Genomic DNA, 27,421 nt, shown 5'->3' with positions numbered 1-27,421 from the left:
TCTTATAGTGATGATGAGTATGCAAAATCTGGAAAGATATTCTATTTTTTTAATATAGGTAGATAGGATTGTCATTTATTTCATATTTAGATATATTGACATTCATCCTATGAAAATATGCAGGTCATCAGCCTATTATAATTTGATTACTTATATTACTTTTGACTTAATAATGAGGCATAAATTAAACTTTCATAGAACATACAAGATAAATATTTGATACACAGAACAGTAAGATTTCTGAGGGGCTTTTTCCAAGTTAGATATAGAGCCCACATATTTTAATATTCACTATTTTAAATGAACAGTGCATGAGGGGAATGCAGTGTCAGTACTTGGCCTATGTTTAAACTAGTGTAGTAACCCTAGTCATACCATTCAATATGTTTGCTTTTAAAAATAGGTAACCACAATTGTTTTAGCCCTTGCACTTCAAGAAATCTAGTCTTTACTTTCAGTTGTCTATTAGGTCAACTCTGTTTACTAGATGAATGTTAATAAAAACTATATGAGCCTGAAAGGATTCTTTACTAAAGTTAGTTTTGTTTTTCATACTGACTGGGTTAATTCCAAGTGGCAAAATAATTCAGTCCACAGTAGTCCTAGGGGATGAAGAATTTGCTTTAAGAAATTACTTCATTGTTCATTCAACTCTTGAACTCTTGAGTTGCTAAATCTCCAGACTCTAAACATCTCAAGGGGCAAGGACTGCATCTCCTCTGTGTCTATAGTTTCTAAGTTGCGTGTCAGTACTCTAGTGGGGTACTTGGAACCTTTTTGTTTGATGTTGCTGATGAGACCTAAAATATAACCCCTTAAAACCTACTATTAAAATGCAGCAAAACTGAAAAAAAAAATTGTTGATCCCTTTGGTTTCACCTTCTTTTCCCTATTCTATGCCAATTATTCTAAGGTTAGCTCTTTTAAAATGTGCCTGTATTTCCTCAATATCCAATTCATGCTGTCAAATTGTTTTTTCCAGGTTATATACTATGTGTTTGTTTTTGGAGTGATCATCTTCTAGGAGTGAGATTCTATTCTCCATGTGGTCTAGTTGATTGTTTATAGTTTTAATTGATGTCATTACTTCAATAATTGCATCATTTATTTTTTTTTCAAACTCTCCCTACATTTTTTTGAAGTCCTGTATTATTTACACAGTTACATTCCAGATTTGACCTTCTGGAAATCTCTGCAATTCTATGTTGTCAGGTTCTGTTATTGTGGTGTTGTGAGAGCTCAGTGATTCCTTGTTATTCCTCATTATGATTTCAGAAGTTTGTATCTGTTGCTTTTGATAGATTTCTCTCAGTCTGTAGGTGTCAGCTGGTATATCCAAGGGTAAATTGTATTCAATGCTGAAGGTTGAGTAAGGAGGGAAGTGAAGTCCTAAATGCAAGAATAGGATAAAGCCTCAGCTAGGATCAAGTAGAGTGACAGTATGTGTTTGGTAATGTAGCAATAATTAGAGATTAGAGATACTGAATATGTAGTAGTAGTAGTAGTAACCAATGTAGAGTTCTGGTACAGTGTTATGAAGTGCATTTAATACAAGACAAGGAAGAGAGAAGAGAAAAATCACTTAGTGATTGACTTCGATATGTTTGCGAACGCACATCATGTGCATTCAGGAATTTTCCTCTTTTGCTCTCCCAGCCCCACTCAGGTCACCTTATTTGCTCATTTATAGTATCTCCTTCTTCATGTAGAGTTCCTCCTATGACCCATTTTCTCTCTAGCTGCCACATATTAAGGAGAGCATCCAATTTCCTATTTTTCATGACTAATCTCACATAGCATAATGTTCTCCAGTTCCAGTCATTCCCTGTTAATGATGTAATTATGTTTTTATTTATGGCTAAATAAAATTCCATTGTGTATATATCCCAGTTTTGTAATCCATTCGTCCACTGTTGAACATCTTGGCTGGTTCCATAGTTTGGCAATGGTGAATTGTCCCTTTTTTAGTTTGTTGTTATTGTTGTTCAGTTCAGAGTTCTTTATATATTGTAGATGTGAAACATTTATCAAATATGTTTTCAAATATTTAGATTTATAATTTTTAAATAGATTTACAAATATTTTCTAGGCTGTGAGTTTTTTTCACTTTCTGAACAATATCTCTTGATGCACAGAACTCATAAATATTTTAAAAATGCTATTTACTTATACTTTCCTTTGTTAAGGATAAAATTCTGCTTTTGCTTTTGGTGTCAAATCTATGAAATATACAGCTACATACAAGGTTATAAAGAAGTACTGTGTTTCACTCTAATAGTTTATAGTTTTATCTCATATTTATTGATGCATTTTAGTTCATTTTTATATATGAAGTAAAGTAGGAGACTCACTTCATTCTTTTGTATGAGTCATACTGCCAGGCTCCTGACAATAAGCTCTCTTTTGTTTATATGGTTGTATGTGGTATGCCCTGAACCAACCTTTCAAGCAGTTCCTGTAGGGCAGGTTCCTTGAGAGATGAACATTATCTGAAAATATATCCATTTGTCCCATACTTTTTAATGATAACTTTATCTGATACAGAACTCTTGGTTGTCAGTTTTTTCTTTGGGCAATTTATATTATCCCGCAGCTTCTGGCATCTATGCCTTCTGAGAATTGACTCTTAATCTCACTGAGGATTCTTTGTAGATGACTAGTTGCTTCTTACTACTTTGAAGATCTTCTGTCTGTATGTTCTATCCATTATTGAAAGTGAAGAATAATAAACATGGGTAGGCAAATATCACCATTATATTCTAACTTTAATTATTTTGGAAAGATTACAATATCTGCACAATTCACTATAGCTAAATTATGGAACCAACCTAGGTGTCTGTCAACAGATGAATAGATAAAGAAAATGTGCTATATTCACATAATGTGATTGTATTTGGCCATAAACAACAAAATTATATCATTTTTAAGAAAATGGATGAAACTCAAGAACATTCGGCCAAGTGAGATCAACCTATCTCAGAAAGCAAGGGTCATATATTTTCTCTCATATGTGGAAGGTCAAGAGAAAACATGAAGAAAAGGAACTTCACATAAAAAAGGAAAGAGAGCAGTGTAATAATGGAAGGGGACTGGGAGAAGAAAAAAGGGGAGAAAGAAAGGAGGCTTGACAAAGAAATTGATCAAATAATGTTATCTGCATATTATGAAGGTATCACTAACAAGCTCACTAACATGGACAGGGTGGAGAGAAAAGGAGCAGGGTGGGATCTGGAGGGAAACATAATAAGTGATGAATATATATATATATATATATATATATATATATATATATATATAGTCACTTAGAATATCACTATGATGTATAATTAAAAAGCACTGATAAAATTATTTTTAAAGTGGAGTATAGAAGTCTCCAAGTACTTATATAGAACTTTCATTTTCTCAATGTTTATAATTGTTATATCTTCTTGATGAATTCATCATTTTTTAAAATTTTTATTGGTGAATTATAATGATACATCATATTGGGGTAAAAGACTTGTGTGTACATACATGTACACATCACCAATTTAACCCCTACCCAATTCCCACCCCATTCCCTGCCTATCCCTCCTTCCCTTGCTTGGCTTAGTGGTTGACTTCGATATGTTTAAGTACACTGCATGTTTTAGAGAATTTCCTTCTTCCCCCCTCCCATACCCTCATTTAGGTTGTCCTGTTTGCTCTTCTATAGGATGTCTTTTTTCATCTAAAGTTCCTCCTATGACCCATTTCTCCCTAACTCTCACATATTAGAGAAAGCATCTGATTTCTTATTTTTTGTGACTGACTAATCTCACTTAGCATAATGTCCTCCAGTTCCATCCATTTCCCTGAAAATGATGTAATTGTGTTTTTTAATGTCTGAGTAAAATTCCATTGTGTACATATCTCGCAGTTTTGTAATCCATTCATCTGTTGATGGGCATCTTGGCTGGTTCCATAGTTTGGCTATGGTGAATTGTGCAGCTATGAACATAGATACACATGCATTAGATTGGTAGTTTGGTTTCCTATCTTTTGGGTAGATACCCAGAAGTGGTATTGCTGGATCAAATGGTAGATTTGTTCCCATTCTTCTGAGGATTCTCCATACTGTTTTCCAAAGTGGTTGCACTAATTTGCAGTCCCACCAACAATGTCTTAGAGTTCCCACTTCTCCACATCCTTGCCAGCATCTGTTGTTTGTGTTTTGAATGATGGCCATTCTAGTTGGAGTTAGGTGAAATATCAGGGTAGTTTTGATTTGCATCTCTCTGATTGCCAATGATGTTGAGCATTTCTTCATGCATTTATTGGCCATTTGAATTTCTTCTTTTGTGGAGTGTCTATTTAGTTTGCTTGCCCATTTTGTTATTAGATGCTTTTTTCCTTAGTGTTGAGTTTCTTGAGTTCTCTGTATATTCTAGATATTAGTCCTCTATCAGAGGTGTAGGTGGCAAAAATCTTTTCCCATTCTGTTGGCTCTCGATTGAGGTTCTTGATAGTTTCCTTTGCTGAACAGAATCTCTTAGGTTTCATGAAATCCCACATATTGATTCGCCTTTTAATTTTTTGTGCCTTTGGGGTCTTGTTGAGAAACAGTTTATCTGTACCTATGTGTTGTAGTGTTGGACCTATGCCCTCTTCAAGGAGCTTCAAGTTCTCTGGTTTGATTTCCAAGTCTATGATCTATCTTGAATTGACTTTTGTACAGGGTGAGAAAGTGGGATTAATTTTCAATTTTCTGCATATGGTTAACCAGTTTTGCCAACACCATTTGTTGAACAGGCTGTCTTTTCACCAGGGTATGTTTTTGGCCCCTTTGTCAAAAATCAATGGGCTGAAAATGTGTGGACTTGTTTCTGGGTCTTCTATTCTGCTCCATTGGTCTATGTATCTGTGTTGTTTGTTTGTTTGTTTGTTTGTTTGTTTTGCCAGTACCATGCTGTTTTTATTACAATGGCTTTATAGTATAGTTTAAAGTCAGGTATTTTGATTCCTCCTGCATGGTTTTTGTTGCTGAGAGCTACCTTGGATATTCTGGGCTTTTTCTTATTCCAAATAAATTTAAGGACTAATTTTTCTATGTCTGTGAGGAATGGTCTTGGTAGTTTAATGGGCATTGTGTTAAATCTGTATATCACTTTTGGAAGGATGGCCATTTTAATGATATTTATTCTGCCAATCCAAGAACATGGAAGATCCTTCCATCTTCTAAGATCTTCTTCTATTTCTTTTTTCAATGTTTTACAATTTTCTTTGTAAAGATCTTTTACCTCCTTAGCCAAGTTTATTCCTAAGTATTTTATTTTGTTGTGGGAGATCCTGAGAGGAAGTGTTTTCTGAATTTCTTGTTCAGTGGATTTATAGTTGGTGTACAGGAAAGCTTCTGATTTTTTAAGATTGATTTTGTATCCAGATACTTTGCTGAATTTGTTGATCAGTTCTATAAGCCTTTTGGTTGAGTTTGTTGGGTTTTCTAAATATAGTATCATGTCATCTGCAAATAGTGAAAGCTTGAGTTCTTCTTTTCCTATGTCTACTTCTCTGATTTCCTTTTCTTGCCTTATTACTCTGGCTAGAGCCTCTAGTATTATATTGAAGAGAAGTAGTGATAATGGAAATCCTTGTCTCGTTCCTGTTTTTAGGGGGAATTCTAGAAGTTTTTCCCCATTTAATATGATATTGGCAGTGGGCTTATTGTAGATTGCCTTAATAATGTTGAGATATGTTCCTTCTATACCAATTATCAGCAGTGTTTTTATCATAAATGGATGTTGAATTTTATCAAATGCTTTTTCAGGATCTATTGAAATGATCATGTGATTTTTGTCCTTGATCCTGTTTACATGGTGAATTACATGGGTTGATTTTTGTATGTTGAACCACCCTTGCATCCCTGGGATGAACCCTACCTGGTCATGGTGTATGATTTTCTTGATTTGGTTTTGAATGCGTGTTGCTAGTATTTTGTTTAATAGTTTTGCATCCAAGTTCATCAGAGATATAGGCCTGTAGTTTTCCTTCCTTGAACTGTCTTTATTCGGTTTGGGTATTAATGTGATGTTAGCTTCATAGAATGTATTTGGGAGAGTCCCGGTTTTTTCTATTTCACGAAATAGTTTGAGGAGCATTGGTATCAGCTCTTCTATAAAGGATTTATAGGATTCACTTGGGAAACCATCTGGTCCTGGGCTTTTCTTTGATGGTAAGCTCTTTATTGCTGTTTCAGTCTCTTTGATTGTTATTGATTTGTTTAAGTGTTCTATATCTTCTTGACTCAGTTAGGAAGGTTGTACTTATCTAGGAAATTGTCAATTTCCTCCAGATTTTCCATTTTGTTGGAAGTAGTTTCTGATAATCCTCTGGATTTCTAAACTTTCAGTAGTAATTTCTCCTTTTTCATCTCTTATCCTCAAAATTTGGGTTGATTCTCTCTCTCTCTCTCTCTTTTTTTTTTTTTTTTTTTTTTTTTTAGTTTGGTTGGCTAGTGGTTTATCTATCTTGTTAATTTTTTCAAGAAACCAGCTTTAGGTTTTGTTGATTTTCTGTATTTTTTTATTCTCTATTTCATTAATTTCTGCTCTAATTTTAATAATTTCCTGTCTTCTGCTGGCTTTGGGGTTCAATTGTTTCTGCTTTTCAAGGGCTTTGAGGTGTGTTGTTAGGTTATTTATTTGAAAATTTTCTGTTTTTCTTATGTGAGCACTCAGTGCTATAAATTTTCCTCTTAATACTGCCTTCAAAGTTTCCCAGAGTTTTTGATATGTTGTATCTTTATTTTCATTTGTTTCTAGAAATTTCTTAATTTCACCTCTTACATCTACTATGACCCATTCTTCACTCAGAAGTGTGGTGTTCAGTCTCCACATGTTTATGTTGTTTCTCTGGGTCTTCTTATAGTTGATTTCTAGTTTCATTCCATTATGGTCTGAAATGACACAGGGAAGTATGTAATATTTTTTAAATTTGCTAGTACTCATTTTGTGTCCCAGGATGTGATTTATTTTGGAGAAGGTTCTGTGAACAGCTGAGAAAAATGTAAACTCTGCTGTAGTTGGGTGAAATATTCTGTATATATCCAACAGGCCCATTTGGTTAATATTGTTCTTTAGTTCTCAGGCATCTTTACTGAGTCTTTGTCTGGAAGATTGGTCTAGTGTTCTGAGAGGTGTGTTGAAGTCTCCCAGTATTATTGTGTTGGGATTTATGTGTGATTTCATGTTCCAAAGAGTTTGATTTATGAAAACTGCCCCTATGTTTGGGGCATAGATGTTGATTATTGTTTTTTCCTCTTGCTGGATTATTCCTTTGACTAGTAAAATATGACCCTATTTGTCTCTTCTAATAGTTTGGGTTTGAAGTCTAACTTGTCTGATATCATAGTTACTAATCCTGCTTGTCTTCAAGTTCCATTAGCATGGAGTACCATGCTCCAGCCCTTTACCTTGAGATTGTTCCTATTTTTACTTGTAAGGTGTGTTTCTTGTAAGCAGCAAATGGATGGATTCTGTTTTTTAATCCATTTTGCCACTTTATGTCTTATTATTGGGTTAGTTGAGGCCGTTTACATTTCGTGTGATTATAGAGATAATTTTTAATTCCTAAAATGTTAAGATTTTATTTCTGTTTGAGATACTGTTTATTTTTCTTTGCTTAGTTGTCTGTTGGATGGGAAATCTTGTTTCTTTGGTTCTGGTGTATATTACCTATTTCTTCTTTGCAGTTAACCTCCTTGAATATTTTCTCTAGTGCTGGTTTTGAAGTCATAATTTCCTTCAGTTTCTGTTTGTCATGGAAGCTTCTTATTTCCCCATCAAATTTGATGGATAGTTTTTCTGGGTAGGAAATTTTTGGCTGGAAGTTGTTTTCTTTCAGAGTTTGGAATATGTTACTCCATGCTTTTCTGGCTCTCATGACTTGGTTTTGGAAATCTGGAGTGATTCTAATTGGTTTGCCTCTGAATGTCACTTTGCCTTTTGTTTTTGTTGCCTTGAAGATTCTCTCCTTGGCTTCCACATTAGTCATTTTCACAATTATGTGGTGTGGGGATTCTCTTCTCTGATCCTGTCTAAAGGGAGTTCTATAAGTTTCCTGGACCTGTGCATCAACCTTTTGCTCTGTGTTTGGAAAATTTTCTGCTATCACTTCTTCAAAGAGTGATCCCTTTAGTTTCAACTTCTTTTCACTCCTCTATTTCAATTATTCTTAGGTTAGCTCTCTTAAAATGGGCCCATATTTATTCAATGTCAAATTCCTGCTGCCAGATTTTTTTCTAAATTAGAGACTATGTGTTCATTTTTGGAGTGATCATCTTCTTGGAGCGAGATTCCAGTGTCCATGTGGTCTAATCTGTTGTTTATACTTTGAATTGAGGCCTTTACTTCAATGATTGCATCCTTTATCTCTTTGTGACTATCTCTGAATTCTTTTCAAAACACTTCTATTACTTCTACAGTTATTTTCCTGATTTTATCTTCTAGAAATCTCTGAATTTCTGTTATCAGGTTCTGATGTTGTGGGTTTGTGGGCACTCATTGTTCCATTGTTATTCCTCTTTCCCATGATTTTGGAAGTTTGTGCCTTCTCTGGGTTCTTCCCTGGGTCACTACAACTTCACTTAAGGTGCTCTGGATCTCGAGTCTGTGGTATCTCAGTCACCACTACTCCTTTACTAGGTTGTAGCTCAAAGTCTCAGACCCAGGGAGTCAATCAAGGCTGCTTGAGACCATGGCGGGTGCCAGGCTGGGTGTTCTCCCACGGGGAGCTGTGGCTATGGTGTGATATCTCTGCCACCGCCACTCCCCCACTGAGTTGGACTGTACAAATCTCTCAGACCCAGGGAGACTATCTGTGTAAGTCCCTGGGGGTGCAGTACTGGGATTTCTTTTCTAAGGGCTGAAATTTGACCAACAGTTGTTGAGTGCGCTGATATGTAGCTGTTGCAGACTCGGTGAAATCACTGCTGCTGCCAATTGCAATATGGCACTGCTGCCATGCCCTTGGCCGTGAGGCTGGCATATTTCTTCTCTGGTTTTGAGCTCTGCTCTGAGTCCCTGCAGTGTGTGCTGAGCCTGGTCCCTGGGAGCTTTAGATGCTCCTTGCACCAAAAAAACCTGCTAAATTCCTCCCAGCTGTTCCATAGCTGCTCACCTCGACTTGCTGTCCACCCCTCCTCTCTGGAGCCTGGTGGCTTGTTGAGTGTGCTGATCTGGAGCCGTCCGGTGAATTCGCTGCTGCCGCCGGCAGTATGGCACTGCTGCTGGGTCCTTGGCCACAAGGCCGGCGTATCTTCTCTCTAGTTTTGAGCTCAGTTCTGAGTCCCTCTACTCTCTGGAGCCTGGTGCTGCGAGGGAAGATGGTGCCAGCGCGGCTCCACACCATGGCTCCATCCACGGCACTGTAGGCTGGTTTCTTTTCTGGTGTCTGGTTGTTCTTCCAGCCCTCTTTTTCTCTGTCCCTTGTATTTACAGTTTTTATTTCTCTACTGATGGTGTTTTCTGTCTATGAAAGGTGCTGATTTTGTGGTAATAAAGATCGTTTGTTAGTGGGACTCGTAAACACTGCTTTTCTTTGTTGCCATTTTCCTGGAAGTTCTCATCATTTTATTAATAGTATATTTGTCTCTTTAGCAGTTTTTGACCTAAAATAAGTTTTTCTCAGTATTAGTATAGCTACTCAGTCTCTTTTCATTACTGTATACTGAATATTTTTTATCATCTTTTTACTTTCAGATTATTTGAAAACAATTTTATTTCACTTAAAAGCTATTTGAATCTCTTATCTTTGGGTTTAAGTTGAGTCTTGTATGCAGAATAAGTTTGAATCTTGGTTTTGTTTTATTTTTGCCACTGTACCAGTCTTTTCCTCTTAAGTGGTACATTTATTAGAAGTAAATTTTCATGGTGTCATAAGAAAAGATACATGTTCAAAATGCACTTGTAATCCCAGCATTTGGGAGGCTGAGACCGGAGGATCGCGGTTCGCAGACAGCCTCAGCTACTTAGGCCCTCAGCAACTTAGTGAGACCCTGTTTCAAAATAAAGAATAAAAAATTAAAAATAGGGCAGGGGATGTAGCTCAGAGGTTAAATGCCCCTGGGTTCCATCCCCAAACCCACACACAAAAAAAGAAAATGGCTCATCAAGCAGATTTTACTTCTTGCAAAAAGGATCTTTCTTCCAGAGAAGCCAGATATGCAACAACAAAACAGAAGAAAGTCCACCCAATTTTTATTCCTAACACAAATTTCTGCACTATACTTTTACTGGTGGGAGTGTGGTTTCACAGTCTTATTCAGTTAGCTATTTTTCTAGAACGGAATTCCAGGAAAGAAGGAGTTGACATTTACAGTTCTCAGGAGATGAAAACTCACAAACAGGGCCTTATATAAGGTTACAAAATTGTGGTTTTATTTATTTATTTATTTATTTATTTATTTAGTCCATGGACGCTTTTAATGTACACGTTTCACATCCCTAGAAAAAGAAGCCCAGGATTTTCCCTCCTGTGTGTTTCTGTCTTGCTTCCTCATGGTCCATGATGCCAGCTGAGGTTGTCAGCACAATGAAACCAAACTGACGAGACAGGAGCAGATTATTCTGCCATTTTTCTAGGTCTTTGAGCTGCACATCAAATCTGGGGCTGATCACGCTACACTTGTTCAACCTGCCTGTGAGGTTCACAACAATTTTCCCAGCTCTGTGGTCATCGATGATTTCAAACTCGCCAATGTAACCATGCTTCATCATCACAGTTAGAAACCGGACAATGACTTTGGAGCACGGCCTAATAAGGACCTGGCATTTTCCTCTCTTCTCGGCATTGATGATGCTCTTGAGAGCATCAGCCAGGACATTCATGTGCACCATTATGGCAGCACAGAAAGATGGCAGAAAGAAAAATTGTGGTTTTATAAAATGGAGTTATTTTAAATTAAGCTAATTCTTTGATAGAAAGCACAATTATATTGCTGGATGTGGTGGCGCACACTTGTAATTCCCGCGCTTGGGAGGCTGAGACAGGAGGATAGCACAGGTTTGAAGCCAGCCTCAGCTACTTCGTGAGGCTCTCAGCAACTTAGTTGAGACCCTGTTTCCAAATAAAATATAAAATAAGTCTGGGAGTATAGCCCAGAGGTAGAAAGCCTCTAGACCCCACCCCTAGTACCACACACAAAAAAAAGAAAAAACAATTATATTCTCACACATTTATTTGCTTTTAAAATTACTGCAAGATGGGCATGGTGGTGCATGTTTGTAATCTCAGCATTTGGGAGGCTGAGACCAGAGGATCGTGGTTCGCAGACAGCCTCGGCTACATAGTGAGGCCCTCCACAACTTAGTGAGACCTTGTTTCAAATACAGCATCCTGAATAAGTACCAATAAAGTGTGAATTGATACAAAATTAGCTTCAGCTGCAAAGGTTAATTCTGTTTTCCAGTGCTGGCTCCTGATTTATGTTGTTATTGTTTAAAAAATTACATCTTATATATTGTATCTCCATTCACATATGTTTGACATTATTCTTTAGGCATTTATTATTTTAATCATAAAGGAAAAAGGAGTTACAAACCAAAAACTACAATAATATTTTTATGTTTGCCTATGTTTATCTTAACCAAAGATATTTATTTCTACCTATGGCTTTGAGTTGCTACCTGGTGTCCTTTAGTTTCAGCTTAAACCATTTATTCTTTTATTCATCCTGTTAGCAGTATTGGTATAAGCACTGCTATTGGCATAAGTACTGTTGTTTTGGAGTCTGGTCACCTTGTTGGGAACCAGCCTGTTTAGTTTCATTCCTTAGGAACCAAGGAGTTCAGTTTGTTTCCTTAAACATCAAAACAGACCCTCCCAAAACTAGTGACTGTGGCAAACTGAAACCTATCCTTTTAGTAAAACCCATTCTTCTAGTAAAATCCATTCTTTTAAATGTCAACCCATCCCTAATGAACTTCCCTGCCATTTCAGTCTATCCCTAAAAACCTTATAAAACCTGCACCCTGGCTGCTTCCCTCACCTAAGACATATTGCCAGGCTCTTGACAATAAGTTCTCTTTTGTTTATCTGGGGGTATGTGGTATGCCCTGCACCAACCTTTCAAGCAGTTCCTGCAGGGCAGGCTCCTGAGAGAACTTTATCTGAAAATGTTTCCATTTGTTCCACACTTTTTTTTTTTTTTTTTTTTTTGGTGGTACTGGGGATGGAACTCTTCTACCTCCGGGCTACACTCCCAGACCTATTTTATATTTTATTTGGAAACGGTCTATTAAGCCAGCAAGGCTGGCTTCGAACCTACGCAATCCTCCTGTCTCCACCTCCCAAGTGTGGGGATTACAAGCGTGCACCACCAAGCGTGTCCCACACTTTTTAATGATAATTTTATCTGATACAGAATTCTTGGTTGTCAGTTTTTTTCTTTTGGCAATTTATATCATCCCACAGCTTCTGGCAGCTATGCCTTCTGAGAACTGACTTAATCTCATTGAGAATTCTTTGTAGGTGACCAGTTGCTTCCTGCTGCTTTGATGATTTTCTCTTTGTTTTTGGCAACTAATAGTTTTAATGTGCCTCACTATGGATCTCTTTGAGTTTATTTTGCTTAGCATTTTTTTAGCTTCTTGCGTGTATATTTCTGCCTTTCATTAGTTAGGGAACTTTGGGCAGGTACTACTACAAACTTTTTTTTCTTTTTTCTTTTTTTTTTTTTCTTTTTCTTTTTTGGTGGTACTGGGATTCTTGGAAACCCTTCTATCTCCAGGCTACACTCCGAGACCTATTTTATATATTTTTTTATATTTAGAAACAGGGTCTCCTAAGCCAGCACAGCTGGCTTTGAACCTGTGTGATCCTCCTGTTTCCGCCTCCCAAGTGCGGGGATTACAAGTGTGTGCCACCACGCCTGACTACAAACTTTTTTTTGTCCTTTCTCATTTTTTTTCTTATAGGAGCCCATAATGGATACATTGGCATGCTTTATGATATTGCATAGATTCCTTAGACTCTGATGTTTCCCATTCTTTGTTCATTCTGCTTCAAAGAATGGGTAATTTCAGTTGTCCTAATTTTAAATTTCATTGTACTTTTTTTTCTGTCTGCTAATATTTGCTGTTGAATGTCTCTGCTGTTAAATCTAATGTTGAATTTTTTAACTATTATATCTGTTATCACCATAATTCCTATTTGTTTCCTGTTTATAGTCTCTATTCCCTACATACTGATATTCCCTACATTGTTTCCCTTCTTCTCAGACTTGACTTGTTCTGGTGTAGGTCTTCACTGATTAGGTGGGCCTGATCTAAACCTAAAGATTAAGGTAATACTAAAGCTTGAGGTCTTCTCAGATTTTTTATGCATGTCTTTTGACTGTGTAGCTTTCTCATTTTCTCTGTATACACAGCTGCTTTTTGACTATCTTAATCTCTCAAACATTCCCACCCATTTTCTCCTTGGGCCTTAGATCATCCATTATTTATTCCACCCATAATCTCTTGACCCAAGCCTCTACAGATTTCCCTGGAAAACTACCTGTCACTTTTCCTGCCTGAGATCTGAGTTAGATGAAACGGAGACCAGTTCTTCAGACAACACTCACAAAAATTATAATGTTGCAAATAAGATGTACTTGAGTGCCAATTCTGACCTGAAGCTTAAAAGTATATCTTGCTTTCCCTCTCTCTCATCTCTCTACTCAACCCTGGCTTCAGAAATACCATACCCCAATTCAAATACCATACTCTTGAATGTAGCACACTAAAATCCCTTTCTTTGGGGGGTATTATCTATAGTGTTTAGAATTTTTTTTAAAAAAAAGAAGGTTGCATATTAATAATTTATTTTATTTAAAAAATTATTGGTGCATTGTAGGCATATATCTTAATGGAGTACAAGATGGTAGAGGTGTGTGTGTGTGTGTGGGGGTGTGTGGGTGTGTGTGTGGGTGTGTGTGATACTGGGGTTCTGGAAACCCTTCTACCTCCAGGCTACACTCCCAGACCTATTTTTTATATTTTTATTTTGAAACACAGTCTCTTAAGCCAGCACAGCTGGCTTCGAACCTGCGCGATCCTCCTGTCTCCACCTCCCAAGCACGGGGATTACAAGTATACACCACCATGCCCGATGAGGTACTTTAATTAGTCATTTTACTCTTCCTTATAAATTTTCACCTTATACAGAATTTTTCATTGATGAAAAAGATTTCTAAAATCCATTTGCAATAACACTGCAAAATTTAAACAATTGTATCATAATTAATGTCTTTTAAAAACACACTGAATTCTTCCCAGGCTCCAGGAAGAAAAGGAAAAATAGATATTTGTGTTTTAAATCCAAAGTGTGTCACAATTAATGAACTATATGGACGACTAAATCCTAATACAATGGAATGGACTGATGGATTATTATCAGCAACTATTCGAAATTTTGTTTATTTGAGCACTACAAGACATTCAAAGAGAGAAGATGATCTTGGAGTAAAATCAATAATTTCAGATTTCTCAAAAGTAAGTTTTATACAGAATTAATATTTTATTTACTAATATCAATTATTTAATTGCATATTTAATCATTGATATTAAACATCACTGGATACTTATTAATATAAAAGTAAAATATTATGAATCATTTTATATTTATAAGAGAAAAATTATAAATCTTTTTTGTTCTAGGGATTGAACCCAGGGACATTCTACCTCTGAGTTGCATCCCCAGCCCTTTTTGTAATTTTTTTAAACAGGGTCTCACTGAATTGCTGAGGATCTTGCTAAATTGCTGAGGCTAGCCTCAAGCCTGGAATTTTACTGTCTTAACCTCCCAAGTACTTGGATTATAAGCATGTGTCACTACACTCAACTGAAAATTATAAATTAAAAAAGCATAGAATATGCCATTTAGTTCTAAAATGTTTGGTAAACCATAGAATGAGCTGGGCATGGTGGCTCATGCTTGTAATCCCAGTACTTGGTAGGCCGAGACAGGAGGATCACAGATTCATAACCAACCTCAACTACTTAGCACAGCCCTTCATAACTTAGTGAGACTGTTTCAAAATAAAAAATAAAAAATATAGGGCTGGGGGTGTAGCTTGGAGGCAGACTTCCCCTGAGTTCAATCCCCAATACCACAAAAGAAAAAAATAGGATTAAGTAAAAAAAAAAATGCTTGCTTTGAGAGGAACACAAAGTGAATTAAGTCTAAGTGGAAAATAATCTAATGATTCCACCACCACCAATGTACCTTGCTAATTAATGAGGTATAAAAATGCTTTAGTAGAAAAATGAAGCCAGGTGTGGTGGTGCACACTTGTAATCCCAGCATTTGGGAGGCTGAGACCAGAGGATCGGAGTTCTCAAACAGCCTAAGCTACTAAATGAGACCCTTTGCAACTCAGTGAGACTTTGTTTCAAAAAATAAGGACTAAATAATAGGGCTGGGGGTGTGGTTTGGACACATATAGAATATTCCACACAACTACAGGAGAGTTCATATTTTTCTCAGCCAGTCATGAAACCTTCTGCAAAAAAAAATCACATCCTGAGCCTCAAAGTGAGCAGTAGCAAGTTGAAAAAACGTGACATACTTCCTATGTCTTTTTAGACCATAATGGAATGAATTTAGAAATCAACTATAAGTAAACCCAGAGAAATCACATTAACATGTGGAGACAGAACACCACACTGCTGAAGAATGGGCCATAGAAGAAATAAGGGGTAAAATCAAGAAATTTCTAGAAGCAAACAAAAATAGAGCTACAACATATCAAAATCTCTGGGACAAGATGGGTGTGGTGGCACAAGTTTGTAATCCCAGCATTTGGGAGTCTAGGACAGGAGGATTGTGGTTCAAGGACAGTCTCACCTACTTAGTGAAGCGCAACTCAGTGAGACCCTGTTTCTAAATAAAGAATAAAAAATAGGACTGGGGATGTAGCTAGGAGGTATAATGTCCCTGGGTTCCATCCCCAGTACTGAAAAAAACCCTCTGGGACATCTTGAAGGAAGTATTAAAATAAAAAATAATAGCACTGAATGCCCACATAAGAAGAGAAAAATCAACAAATAAATAATCTAATGACACACCTTAAAGGCCTTGAAAAACAGAAGCAATCTAACTCCAAAGCCAGTAGAAGACAGGAAATTATTAAAATCAGAGCAGAAATCAATGAAGTAGAGAATTTAAAAACAATAAAGAAAATTAAAAAAACCAAAAGCTGGTTTCTTAAAAAAATTAACATAGATAAACCTTTAGCCAACTTAACAAAAAATAACAGATAGCCACCCCCACTTATGAAGATAAGAGATGAAAAAGAAGATATTTCCACCAACAGTGTAGAAATTCATAGAATTATCAGAAAATACTTTGAAAAACTATACTCCCCTTGTTCATCCTTGAGCCAGGCATGGTGGTGCACGCTTGTAATCCCAGCACTTGGAGGGCTGAGACAGGAGGATTGCACAGGTTCAAAGCCAGCCTCAACTACTTAGTGAGGCTCTCAGCAATTTAGTGAGACCCTGTGTCCAAATAAAATATAAAATATGTATGGGAGTATAGCCCAGAGATAGAAATGCCCCTCGGTTCCACCCTCAGTACCACAAAAAAAGAAAAACACTATACTCCAACAAAATAGAAAATCTGGCAGAAATTGACAACTTTATAGATAAATACAACCTGCCTAAACTGAGTCAAAAAGATATAGAAAATTTAAACCAACCAATAACAACCAAGGAAATTTCAAGCAGCAATAAAGAGCCTACCGTCATAGAAAAGCCCAGGACCAGATGTTTTTCCAAGTGAATTTTATAAAACCTTTATAAAAGAGCTAATCCCCAATCTCCTCAATCTATTTTGTGAAACAGAAAAAAATGGGACTTTACTAAATAACTTTTATGAAGCCAACATCACATTAATATGAAAACCAAATAAAGACAGCTCAAGGGGAAAATAATCTACAGACCTATATTGTTGATGAACTTTGGATGCTAAACTCCTAAGCAAAATTCTAGCAACATGCATTCAAAACCACATCAATAAAATCATACATACACCATGACCAAGTAGGGTTCATCACAGGGATACAAGGCTGGTTCAACATATGAAAATCAATCCACGTAATAAATCACATAAACAGAACAAAAGTAAAAAAATCACATGGTAATTTCAATAGATTCTGAAAAAAACATTTGACAAAATCCCAAATCCATTTATGTTAAAAGCACTACAGAGAATCAGAATAAAAGGAACATATCTCAAAATCACAAAGGCAATCTACAATAGACCCACAACCAATATCATATTAAATTGTGAACAACTGTAAGAATTCCTGCTAAAAACAGAAACAAGACAAGATGTCCATTATCACCACTTCTTTTCAATATAGTACTTAAAACTCTAGCCAAAGAAATAAGGCAAGAAAATGATATCAAAGGAGTACAAATAGGAAAAGAGGAAATTTTACTATTTGCAAATGACATAATACTATACTTAAAAGACCCAACAAACTCAAGCAAAAGGCTTATAGAACTGATCAACAAATTCAGCAAAGTGTCTGGGTACAAAATCAATTTAAAAATATCAGAAGCTTTTCTGTATGCCAACCATAAAGCCACTGAAAAATCCAGAAAACACTTCCACTTGGGATTTCCCACAAAAAATAAAACAAAATACTTAGGAATAAACGTAACCAAGGAGGTAAAAGACCTCTACAAAGGAAATTATAAAACATTGAAAAAAGAAATTAAAGAAGACCTTAGAAGATGGAAATATCTTCCATGTTCATGAATAGGTAGAATAAATATCATCAAAATGGCCATACTTTCAAAAGTGATCTACAGATTCAACACTTAAAATGACCAGGGTCATTAAATTACCAAGGTCATTCCTCTCAGACATAGAAGAATTGGTCCTTAAATTCATTGGGAAGAGAAAAAAAAAAAAACAGAATAGCCAAAACAAATTCTCAGCAACAAAATCCATGCAGGAAGAATCACAATACCTGACTTTATTACAAAGTCATAGTATTAAAAACAGCATGGTACTGGCACAAAAACAGATACATAGACCAGTGGAACGGAATAGAAGACTCAGAAGCAAATCCGCACACTTACAGCCAATTGATTTTTGACAAAGGGGCCAAAAACATACACTGAAAGAAAGATATCCTGTTCAACAAATGGTGTTGGCAAAACTGGTTAATATGCAAAAAATGGAAATAAATCCCACTTTCTCACTCTGCACAAGCGTCAACTCAAGATGAATCAAAGACTTGGAAACTAGATCAGAGACCTTGAGGCTCCTTGAAGAGGGCATACCAACACTGCAACACATAGGCAAAGGTAGAATTTTCTCATCAAGATCCCAGAGGCACAAGAAACTAAAAGGTGGCCAGGTGTGGTGTTGCACACTTGTAATCCCAGCATTCAGGAGGCTGAGACATGAGGATCATGGTTTGAAGACAGCCTCAGCTACTTAGCGAGGCCCTTGCAATTCAGTGAGACCCTGTTTGAAATAAACAAAGAATAAAAAATAGGGCTGGGGGTGTCCTTCGGAGTAGAATGCTCCTGAGTTCCACCCCCAGTATGGCAAAAAAACTAAAAGGTGTATCAATATGTGGGATTACATTAAACTGAAGAGCTTCTATAAAGCAAACTATCAAGAACCTCAACAGAGAGCCAAAAGAATGGGAGGAAAATTGCCACCTATTCCTCCAACAGAAGGCTAATATCTAGATATACAGAGAACTCAAGAAACTCAGCACTAAGAAAACAAATAACTCAATCAACAAATGGGCAAGTGAACTAAATAGACATTTCACAAAAGAAGAAATTCAAATGGCCAATAAATTATGAAAAATTTTGAGAGATGCAAAGCAAAACTACCCTTATATTTTAGCTAACTTCAACTAGAATGGCAATCATTCAAAACACAAACAACAGAGAAATGGGAACTGTTATACATTGTTGGTGGGGTTGCAAATTAGTACAACCACTTTGGAAAACTGTATGGAGGATCCTCAGAAGAATGTTAACAAACTTACCATATGATCCAGCAATACCACTTCTGGGTATCTACCCAAAAGAATAGAAACCAAAATACCAAACTAATGCATGTATATCTATGTTCATAGCCTCACAATTCACCATTGCCAAACTATGGAACCAGCCAAGATGTCTATCAACAGATGAATGAATTATAAAATTATAAAATATGTATACAATGGAATTTTACTCAATCATAAAGAAGAATAAAATTAGGTCATTTGCAAGGAAATGGATGGAACTGGAGAACATTATGCTAAGTAAGATTAGTCAGTCACAAAAAATAATAAATCAGATGCTCTCCCTCAGAAGCTAGAGAGAAAAGGGGTGATAGGAGGAACTCTATTCAAATAAGGAGAAACTATAGATGAGCAAATAAGACAACCTGAGGGGGATAGAATTGGGGAAGAGGGAAATTCCCTAATGTACATGATGTACATTCACAAACATACCAAAGTCAATCAGTAAGCCAAACCTGAAAAGGGGGGACGGAGGAAATGCGGAGCGAATTGGGTGTTAATTGGGTGATGTATGCATGTATGTCTCTAACATCTTGTACTCCACTAAGATGTATGACTACAGTGCACCAATAAAATTTTAAAAAAAGAAAATTAAAACACACAAAGAAAGGAAATAAGCTATAGTTATCAGTTCCATTATAACTTGCTGTTTATATGTTAGCCTTTTCAACTTCAGAACTTTCCTCCTTTCATGTTTTTATCACTCAAGTAAGCATATTGACATGTCATTCATTTTGGTTGAAAAATATCAAGTAAAAATGTAAACATGATTACATATTTTAGGTTTTCAAGCTTGATTCCTCGGATATAGCAGATGTTGATGATAATATTTTTTTGAAAGACATAGAGAAAGATGCTAACATTCCAGAAAGTCACAGTAAGTATTATTATTAAATTCAATAAAGATTATTAATTAATATAGAAGACAAAATTTAAGCCAATATTATCTACATTTATATCTTTAAATACATTTAATTAGTGACATTTTGTTCTTGCACTATTTTTCAGTGTTTATTTAAAATTTGTGTACTAATATGACATATTACATTATGGTACATATATTATTATGATATATAGGTAATAGGTATTAAGTAGCTCTTCACTTAATAAATGGCCATCAGTTCCTCACAAGAATCAAGCAGACATGGTAGAAATAATAATGATGTGAAAAGCAGCAGTGGTACATTGGTCTGTACATTTCCAGGCTAAATCATACAACTCCAAAAGATTTCTCTAAAATGAATTGCACATCTGACATATGTCAGACACTTTGCTATGTGCCAGGGGGACAGAATGTATAATTCCAGGGTCACTGCTATTCGGGAGCTGACAGTCTACTAGAGGATCCCCATCCACTGCTTTCCCTACTACATATCAACAGATACACTGGTAGTGCTTTTTTTTTTTTTTTTTTTTTTTTTTTTGGTGGTACTGGGGGTGGAACCCAGAGGGCTATACTCACCTTTTTTTTATATTTTATTTAGAAACAGGGTCTCACTAAGTTGCTGAAGCCTCACTAAGTAGCCTGAGGCTGGCTTCGAACCCATGTGATCCTGCTGTCTCAGCCTCCCAAGCGCAGGGATTACAAGCGTGCACCGCCACGCCTGGCACTTTTTGATTCAAATTTTAAAAGAGACTTATCCTGCTTTCTTAAGTTTTTGAATTTCACTTTTAATAGAGTACAAAAATTGGTCATAATAAGTGTTCTTTATGGGGTCTTAGGACAATTCCTAGGACAGGTATTTCAGCCAACCAGAGCCTATCTTAGCAGTAAGAGCTGTAGAAATCCTAGCTCTACTCTAATTCTTCTGGGGTATTTTAATATTTTCTAGGTGGTTAGCTATCTACTGTCTGCATAGTAACCTATTCATACCTCCCCTGTTCTGACCAGTGAATTTTCTAAAATTATTGAACATGGTGGTAGCTTTAGGATACGTGTTATGGTAATGCTTGCACCCCTCACCCAATTTCATACATTGAAATCTTAACATTCACCTGGTGTGGTGGTGCACACCTGTAATTCCAGTACTTGGGAGGCTGAGACAGGAGGATCAGTCTCCAGATAGGCCTCAGCAAGTAGTGAGACTCTTATCAATCTAGCAAGGCCCTGTTTCCAAATAAATAATATTAGGCTGGTGTGTAGCCTGAAGGTAGAATGCCTCTTTACTCCCCAGTACCCAAAAAAAAAAAAAAAAAAAAAACCTAACATTTAAGCAAATGCTATTAAAAGATGGGATTTGAGGAAATGATTAGGTCATGAGGGCAGAACCCTGATAAATAAAATTAGTGTCCTCAAAAGAGACTCCCTCACCCAAAGAGACTCCTTCACCCCTATGTAAGGACACCATAGAAAAAGTTACCCTTTTTTGAACCAAGATGGACTTTACCAGACACTGAATCTGCTGGAGCTCTGACAAACTTTTTTTTGGTTTATAAGTTACCCACCCTAAGGTATTTTGGTATAACAGCTCAAACAGACTAAGACAGGAGTAAATTGGTTCCAAGTGTGATATGCTCTAAGTTTTGATTCTTTCTTTGAAGGGCATATATTTCCCTTTGCTATTCACTAGGGGCATCATATCTTAAAATTCCTAAGTGGAAAGAGCAGATTCATAAAAAAGTTAATGCCATGAACCTTTTTCCAATCCAAAATGTTAAGAATTGATTATCCAACTAATAATGCCTAAACAATGCTCAAGGCATTATAAACATGATATGAAAATTCACATTTAATAAATGCTAGAGACTACATGTAAATGTATTTATTGTATTGTTTCCTAAAATAATCATTTTTCATATTAGAAAATAACCTCTAAACAAAATAGATATTTGCAAGACTCTAATTAAAGAAGCCTGAGATCACTGTCAGTTATATTGATTTTTTTTCTTTCCAGATTTTGATTGGCAGTGGATCATCTTAGATGGTCCAGTGGACACCTTGTGGGTAGAAAATCTAAACTCTGTGTTGGATGACACTAGAACACTGTGCCTAGCAAACAGTGAGAGAATAGCTTTAACTAGTAAAATAAGATTGATTTTTGAAGTGGATAGTCTCTCTCAGGCAAGTCCTGCTACTATCAGCCGCTGTGCAATGGTATATATGGTAAGTTTTCAAAAACAATTTATTAACAAAGAATTTGTGTTATTTGGGATAGTAACTAGTCATCATCGACAACATTTTAATGCTTATCTCATTTTTCCTCTGGATCCAGCAGAGTGACCCCAAAGCCTCTAACCCAGAACTGAATATGAATGTAGTTGCTACCATTATTCATAGTACTCTCTCTCAGTAATCAGAATGTAAATAGTTTCCACAACTGTGAGTAGTGCTTTCAGTTAGACAGGCTGGGCTCCTGATGTGAGTAATTATTCTAGTAGAGAAAAGATTTCCCTAATGCCTTTTATTCTATGACTCTTAGAAACTGGGAAACACATTGCCAAGACAGTGGTGAGGAGGTAGAAGACACCACAAAAAAGTATTTTCTATACAAAGATTAGTTATTAGATATGATTAACCCCATGCTCTAAACTACTTAACTCATGTGATGAATATATTTAGGCTACTTTCGAGTGGGCAGCTCCTCTCAGCACATACCGACCACCTCACATGCCCTCCCTACACATAATCCCCAAATTGCCTGTTTTCTTGTAAGATCATTACAAGAAAATTCACACATCTCCATAGAATGTCAATTACTTAAGCTGTTTTTTTATCATGTTCCTTTAATGAATTATAATTCTAAGCCATATTTGATGGTACAGTGATGAAGTAAGAAGTAAAGTAGGAGGACAGTGTACTTTAAGTTATTTATGTAAAATTTTATTGTGCTTTTTACTCTTAAGGATCCTGTTGATCTGGGATGGGAGCCTTATGTTAAGTCCTGGCTTTTGAAAACTTCTAAAATTATGAGTAAATCAGGAGTGGATTATCTTGAATTAATGATTAAAAAAAGTGTCACAGAAGGACTAAAATTTATAAAGAAACATAAGAAATTTCAGCCATATCCTATGCAGGACCTAACAGTCATCATAACCCTTTGCAGAATTCTTGATGCTTTCTTTGAATTTATGAGTAAAAATGGAGGATTTGGACAAAGTGAGTTTTTTTTTCTCTAAGTCACATTTATGATATTGTATCTTGTCTTAGCAATGGTTATTGATCATCTTTTATTAGATTTTATAAAAGAAAATAAAAGCCAGAAATTATAAACCCATCTGACCAACAACAGATATGCACATGGAACAAACTAAAACTCCTCGATAGAGAAGCACATTAATGAAACTAAATTAAAATCATATGAGTGTGCTGGGAGTGGTAAGACTTGCCTGTAATCCCAGTACTTGGGAGGCTGAGCCAAAGGATCAGCCTCAACAACAAGCATCAGTTGTTGGAGACCAGCCTCAACAAGCAGACTCTCAGCAACCTAGCAAGACCCTGTTTCAAAACAAAACAGGGGAGGAAGGTGGCAGGTGAGGGTATAGTTCAGAGGAAGAATGCCTCTGAGTTCAATCCCCAGTACCACACACACACACAAAAAAAATCATATACAGGGGTTACAAGAAAAATATGTAAATGTAAAGAACCTTTTGAGGGTTTCTATTAAAGAAAGATTTTTTTGCCATGTTTCAAGAATTAGTTGAGTTAGAAATAGTAGGGGAAGCCGGGCGTGGTGGCATACGCTTGCAATCACTGCGCTTGGGAGGCAGAGACAGGAGGATCGTGCAAGTTCGAAGCCAGCCGTGCGCGCTGGCTTAGGAGACCCTGTTTCCAAATTTTAAAAAAATGTAAAAATAGGTCTGGGAGTGTAGCCCAGAGGTAGAAGGGCTTCCAGGAACCCCAGTACCACCACCACAAAAAAAAAAAAAAAATAGAAATAGTAGGGGAAAATGTTCAGAGTTCTAGATATATGCTGTAATTATTCAAAAGCATAAATATGAAAAGTAACAAAACATATGTAAGAAGAGACCAAGATTTAGAAAACAGTATAGCAGGTTCAAGGCCAGCATCAGAAACTTAGCAAGACTCTATTTCAAAATAAAAAACAGGGCTAGTGTGCAGCTAAGAGATAGATTCTGGTTTCTGATCCCTAATACCAAATAAAATAAAAGGGACAGAACTAAAGTTTTTTTGTTTTGTTTTGTCTTGTTTGTGGGTCTGGTGCCGGAGCCAGCTGGCAAAAGTACAGGTTCCGAAGAGAGGAGTGAGGATGAAATAATATAAGTCTTAGGAATTAAATTCCAAATATGATTTATTCCTAAGCATGGAAGGATCGCCAGTCAACTCCCGGGTCGATACCTCTACTGGCCGATCCTGGGGCTTCTTCTCTAGTTGTATTTATAGTTTTTTGCTTTAGGTTACCCAAGAGGGAAAATTCCAATGTCCGGGCAGGTCAAACAATACCCTGATGCAACACAAACCTAGTCTTAGCTCAGACAGAACAATATCATCATTAGCATTAGTAACCTTGAAGCTTTCAAGGCCCCAAACCTTGTTGACTCTGGGCGAGGACAGTCAGAAGTATGTTTTTAGTAAAGATAAGGGGAAAACCTTAATGGCTCTCCACAGTCTGGGAATGGAACCCAGGGGCATTCTACCTCTGAGCTACACCCCCTGCCCTATTTTTTATTCTTTATTTTGAAACAGGGTCTCAGTGAGTTGCAAAGGGCCTCACCCAGTAGCTGCGGCTGTCCACGAATCGCGATGCTCTGGTCTCACCCTCCCGAATGCTGGGATTACAAGCATGTGCCACCACACCTGGCTTAGAACTAAATTTTTTAAAGTAATGGAGTCACATTGAATCTCACTATGATATATAATTACAATATACCAATAAAAGTATACATAGATAAATATTAGAAGATTTAAAAAGTAATGGGAACGCTGGGTGTGGTGGTGCACGCTTGTAATCCCTGGGCTTGGGAGGTGGAGACAGGAGGATCTTGCAGGTTCGAAGTCAGCCGCGCTGGCTCAAGAGACCCTGTTTCCAAATAAGAAGTATAAAATAGTCCTGGGAGTGTAGCCCGGAGGTAGAAGGGCTTCCAGGAACCCCAGTACCACCAAAATAAATAAATAAATAAATAAATAAATAAATAAATAAATAAATAAAAAGTAATGGGAAAAACAATCGTAACTATGGATCTCAATATGTTAGAGTGAACTTCATAATAATAGTAAAATGCATATGTTTAAACTTTACAGTAAAAGGTAGAAAAAGAAAACAAAGCCAGACGTGGTGGTACACACTTGTAATTCCAGCATTTGAGAGGCAGAGACAGAAGGATCATGGTTCACAGACAGCCTGAACTACTTAGTGAGACCCTTTGCAACTCAGTGAGATCTTGTTTCAAAATAAAGAACAAAAAATAGGGCTGGGGTGTAACTAAGAGGTAGAATGCCCCTGGGTTCCATTCCCGGTACCAAAAAAACAAAAACCAAAAAAAACTAGGGCGGGTGGTATAGCTCAGAGGTAGAATGCCCCTGAGTTCCATCCCCAGTACCGCAAAATATAAGTAAATAAACAAATACATAAATAAAATGTGAACAACCAGAAAATCAATAATTCAGTATTAATAAATACAATAAGTTTAAATGAGTTAACTCATTAACTCCTCTCCCATTTAAAAGAAACTCTGCCAGGCATGGTGATGCACACTTGTAATCCCAGTACTTGGGAGGTAGGTTTGAGGCCAGCTACTTAGTAAGGCTCTCGGCAATTTAGTGAGACCCTGTTTCAAAATAAAGAATAAAAAATAGGGCTGGGCATGTAGCTTGGAGGTAGAATGCCTCTGAGTTTAATGTTTAGTAACAAAAACAAAAAAAGACTCTGTTTTTATTTTTAAAACAAAAAATCTATTAATTTATTTTGTATAAAAATTATTCTCAAATCCAGATTGAAAAATGGAGCAGCCACTTTGGTAAACAGTTTGACACTGCCTATAATGTTAAACACTATTACCATGTGACCTTTCAGTTCTACTCCTCAAAAATATACCCAGGATAAATGAAAGCATATAACCATGCAAAAAGCTGTACACACATTTATAGCAGTTTTATTCACAATAACCAAAGGGTAGAAACAACTCATATGTCTAACAAATGATATATGAGTAAAGAAAATGCAGTATATCCATAGAATGGTGTATTATTGGACCACAAGAAGGAATGAAATACTGGTGAAAGCAGCAACCCAGATGAGCCTTGAAAACACTGTGTTAAAAAAATGAAGCCAGTCATAAAGGGCCAAACTATGACTCAAGGTATTCAAAATGAGTGCTTCCTACAGGCCGAGAGAGGACATGGAAAGCTACCACTGGTGGCTATGAGGTTTCTTCTTAGTGAGTTGACAATGTCTTAAAATTAAATAGCGGTGATAGTTGCACAACTTGTGAATATACTAACAATCATTAAATTGTACACTTTAATGGGAGATTTTAATAAGTGAGTTATACATCAAAAAACATGGTGAAAATGCGTACAGGATGGTCTAAATAAAGAAGTTGAAAAAAGATGCACAATGTAAACATGAATGAAAAGAAAGCTATATTTTATATTAGGGTGAAAATCATCTTGTGCAATAAAAAAGAGAAGTTATTACTTTTATTTTTATTTTTTGGTGGTACTGGGGATGGGACCCTTCTACCTCCGAGCTACACTCCCAGACCTATTTTTTTTTATATTTTATTTGGAAACAGGGTCTCTTAAGCCAGCTTGGCTGGCTTCGAACCAGCGTGATCCTCCTGTCTCCGCCTCCCAAGCAGGGGGATTACAAGCGTGCGCCACCACACCCAGCTCAAGAATTTATTACTTTTAAAAGACAGGTTAAAACTGCATTGATTACATGTGTATGTCTTAAGAAGGAGGAAGTATAGGAAAAAACAACTGAGAGAAGAACTATACAGTAAAAACTACAAGTAAAATAAGCTTATCAGTAACCTAGTTTGAGATATTAACAACCCCTCTTTGAAAGCCTCTGAAGTAAACATATGAAGAAATTCTTAAGCTTCTGCAGCTGGAGGATAATAAAAGCCTCAGGACCAGGACTTAGAAATCAGACTGGTAACAAGAGAGGAAAGCCTGAGTTTGGTCAATGAATGGGTCGACCTGGTGTGAGGATGCAAACCCAATGGAGCACTACATCCTCGCTTAGGAAGAGCCATGTAAAACAGGGGCAAAGTAGAATCATGCCAATGGGTAGAACTTTGAATAGAACATTTAACCACTCACTAGAATAGGAGACGTTAGAATATATCTGCATTCACAAGCAGTTGTGTATGTCTTGGTCAGCTGGTCAAGGGCCTGAAGAGAAAGATTATAAGAGAAGGGAGTAAGGGGTTCTAGAATAGAAACAAAAGAATGGGCATATAGTACTGGGCATAGAGCAC

At 36.6% G+C, this 27,421-nt stretch overlaps 2 protein-coding genes across 2 annotated transcripts in view; one reads left to right on the top strand and one right to left on the bottom strand.

The window, feature by feature from the left end:
- The window catches only part of DNAH14 (dynein axonemal heavy chain 14), a gene marked incomplete at both ends in the record, with an annotated part of 395,029 nt that overhangs the window by 174,768 nt on the left and 192,840 nt on the right, over nt 1–27,421 (top strand). Inside the window, 4 exons of the mRNA XM_080698700.1 lie at nt 14,274–14,489; nt 19,823–19,916; nt 21,934–22,142; nt 22,883–23,135. Of these exons, the coding sequence (XP_080554826.1) occupies nt 14,274–14,489; nt 19,823–19,916; nt 21,934–22,142; nt 22,883–23,135 (772 nt within the window). The remainder of the gene's footprint in view (nt 1–14,273; nt 14,490–19,822; nt 19,917–21,933; nt 22,143–22,882; nt 23,136–27,421) is intronic.
- LOC308264951 (small ribosomal subunit protein uS8-like) lies at nt 10,461–10,868 on the bottom strand (the record flags this gene model as incomplete). Its single annotated transcript, XM_080698555.1, has 1 exon — nt 10,461–10,868. The coding sequence occupies exon 1, from the start codon at nt 10,851–10,853 to the stop codon at nt 10,461–10,463; it is 393 nt and encodes a 130-aa protein (XP_080554681.1). The 5' UTR covers nt 10,854–10,868.

The sequence above is a fragment of the Muscardinus avellanarius genome (assembly GCF_963383645.1).
Source record: "Muscardinus avellanarius genome assembly, chromosome: 7".
Lineage (NCBI taxonomy): Eukaryota > Metazoa > Chordata > Mammalia > Rodentia > Gliridae > Muscardinus > Muscardinus avellanarius.
Note: the sequence above shows the minus strand (reverse complement) of the source record. Positions and strands in the feature narration are given on the sequence as shown.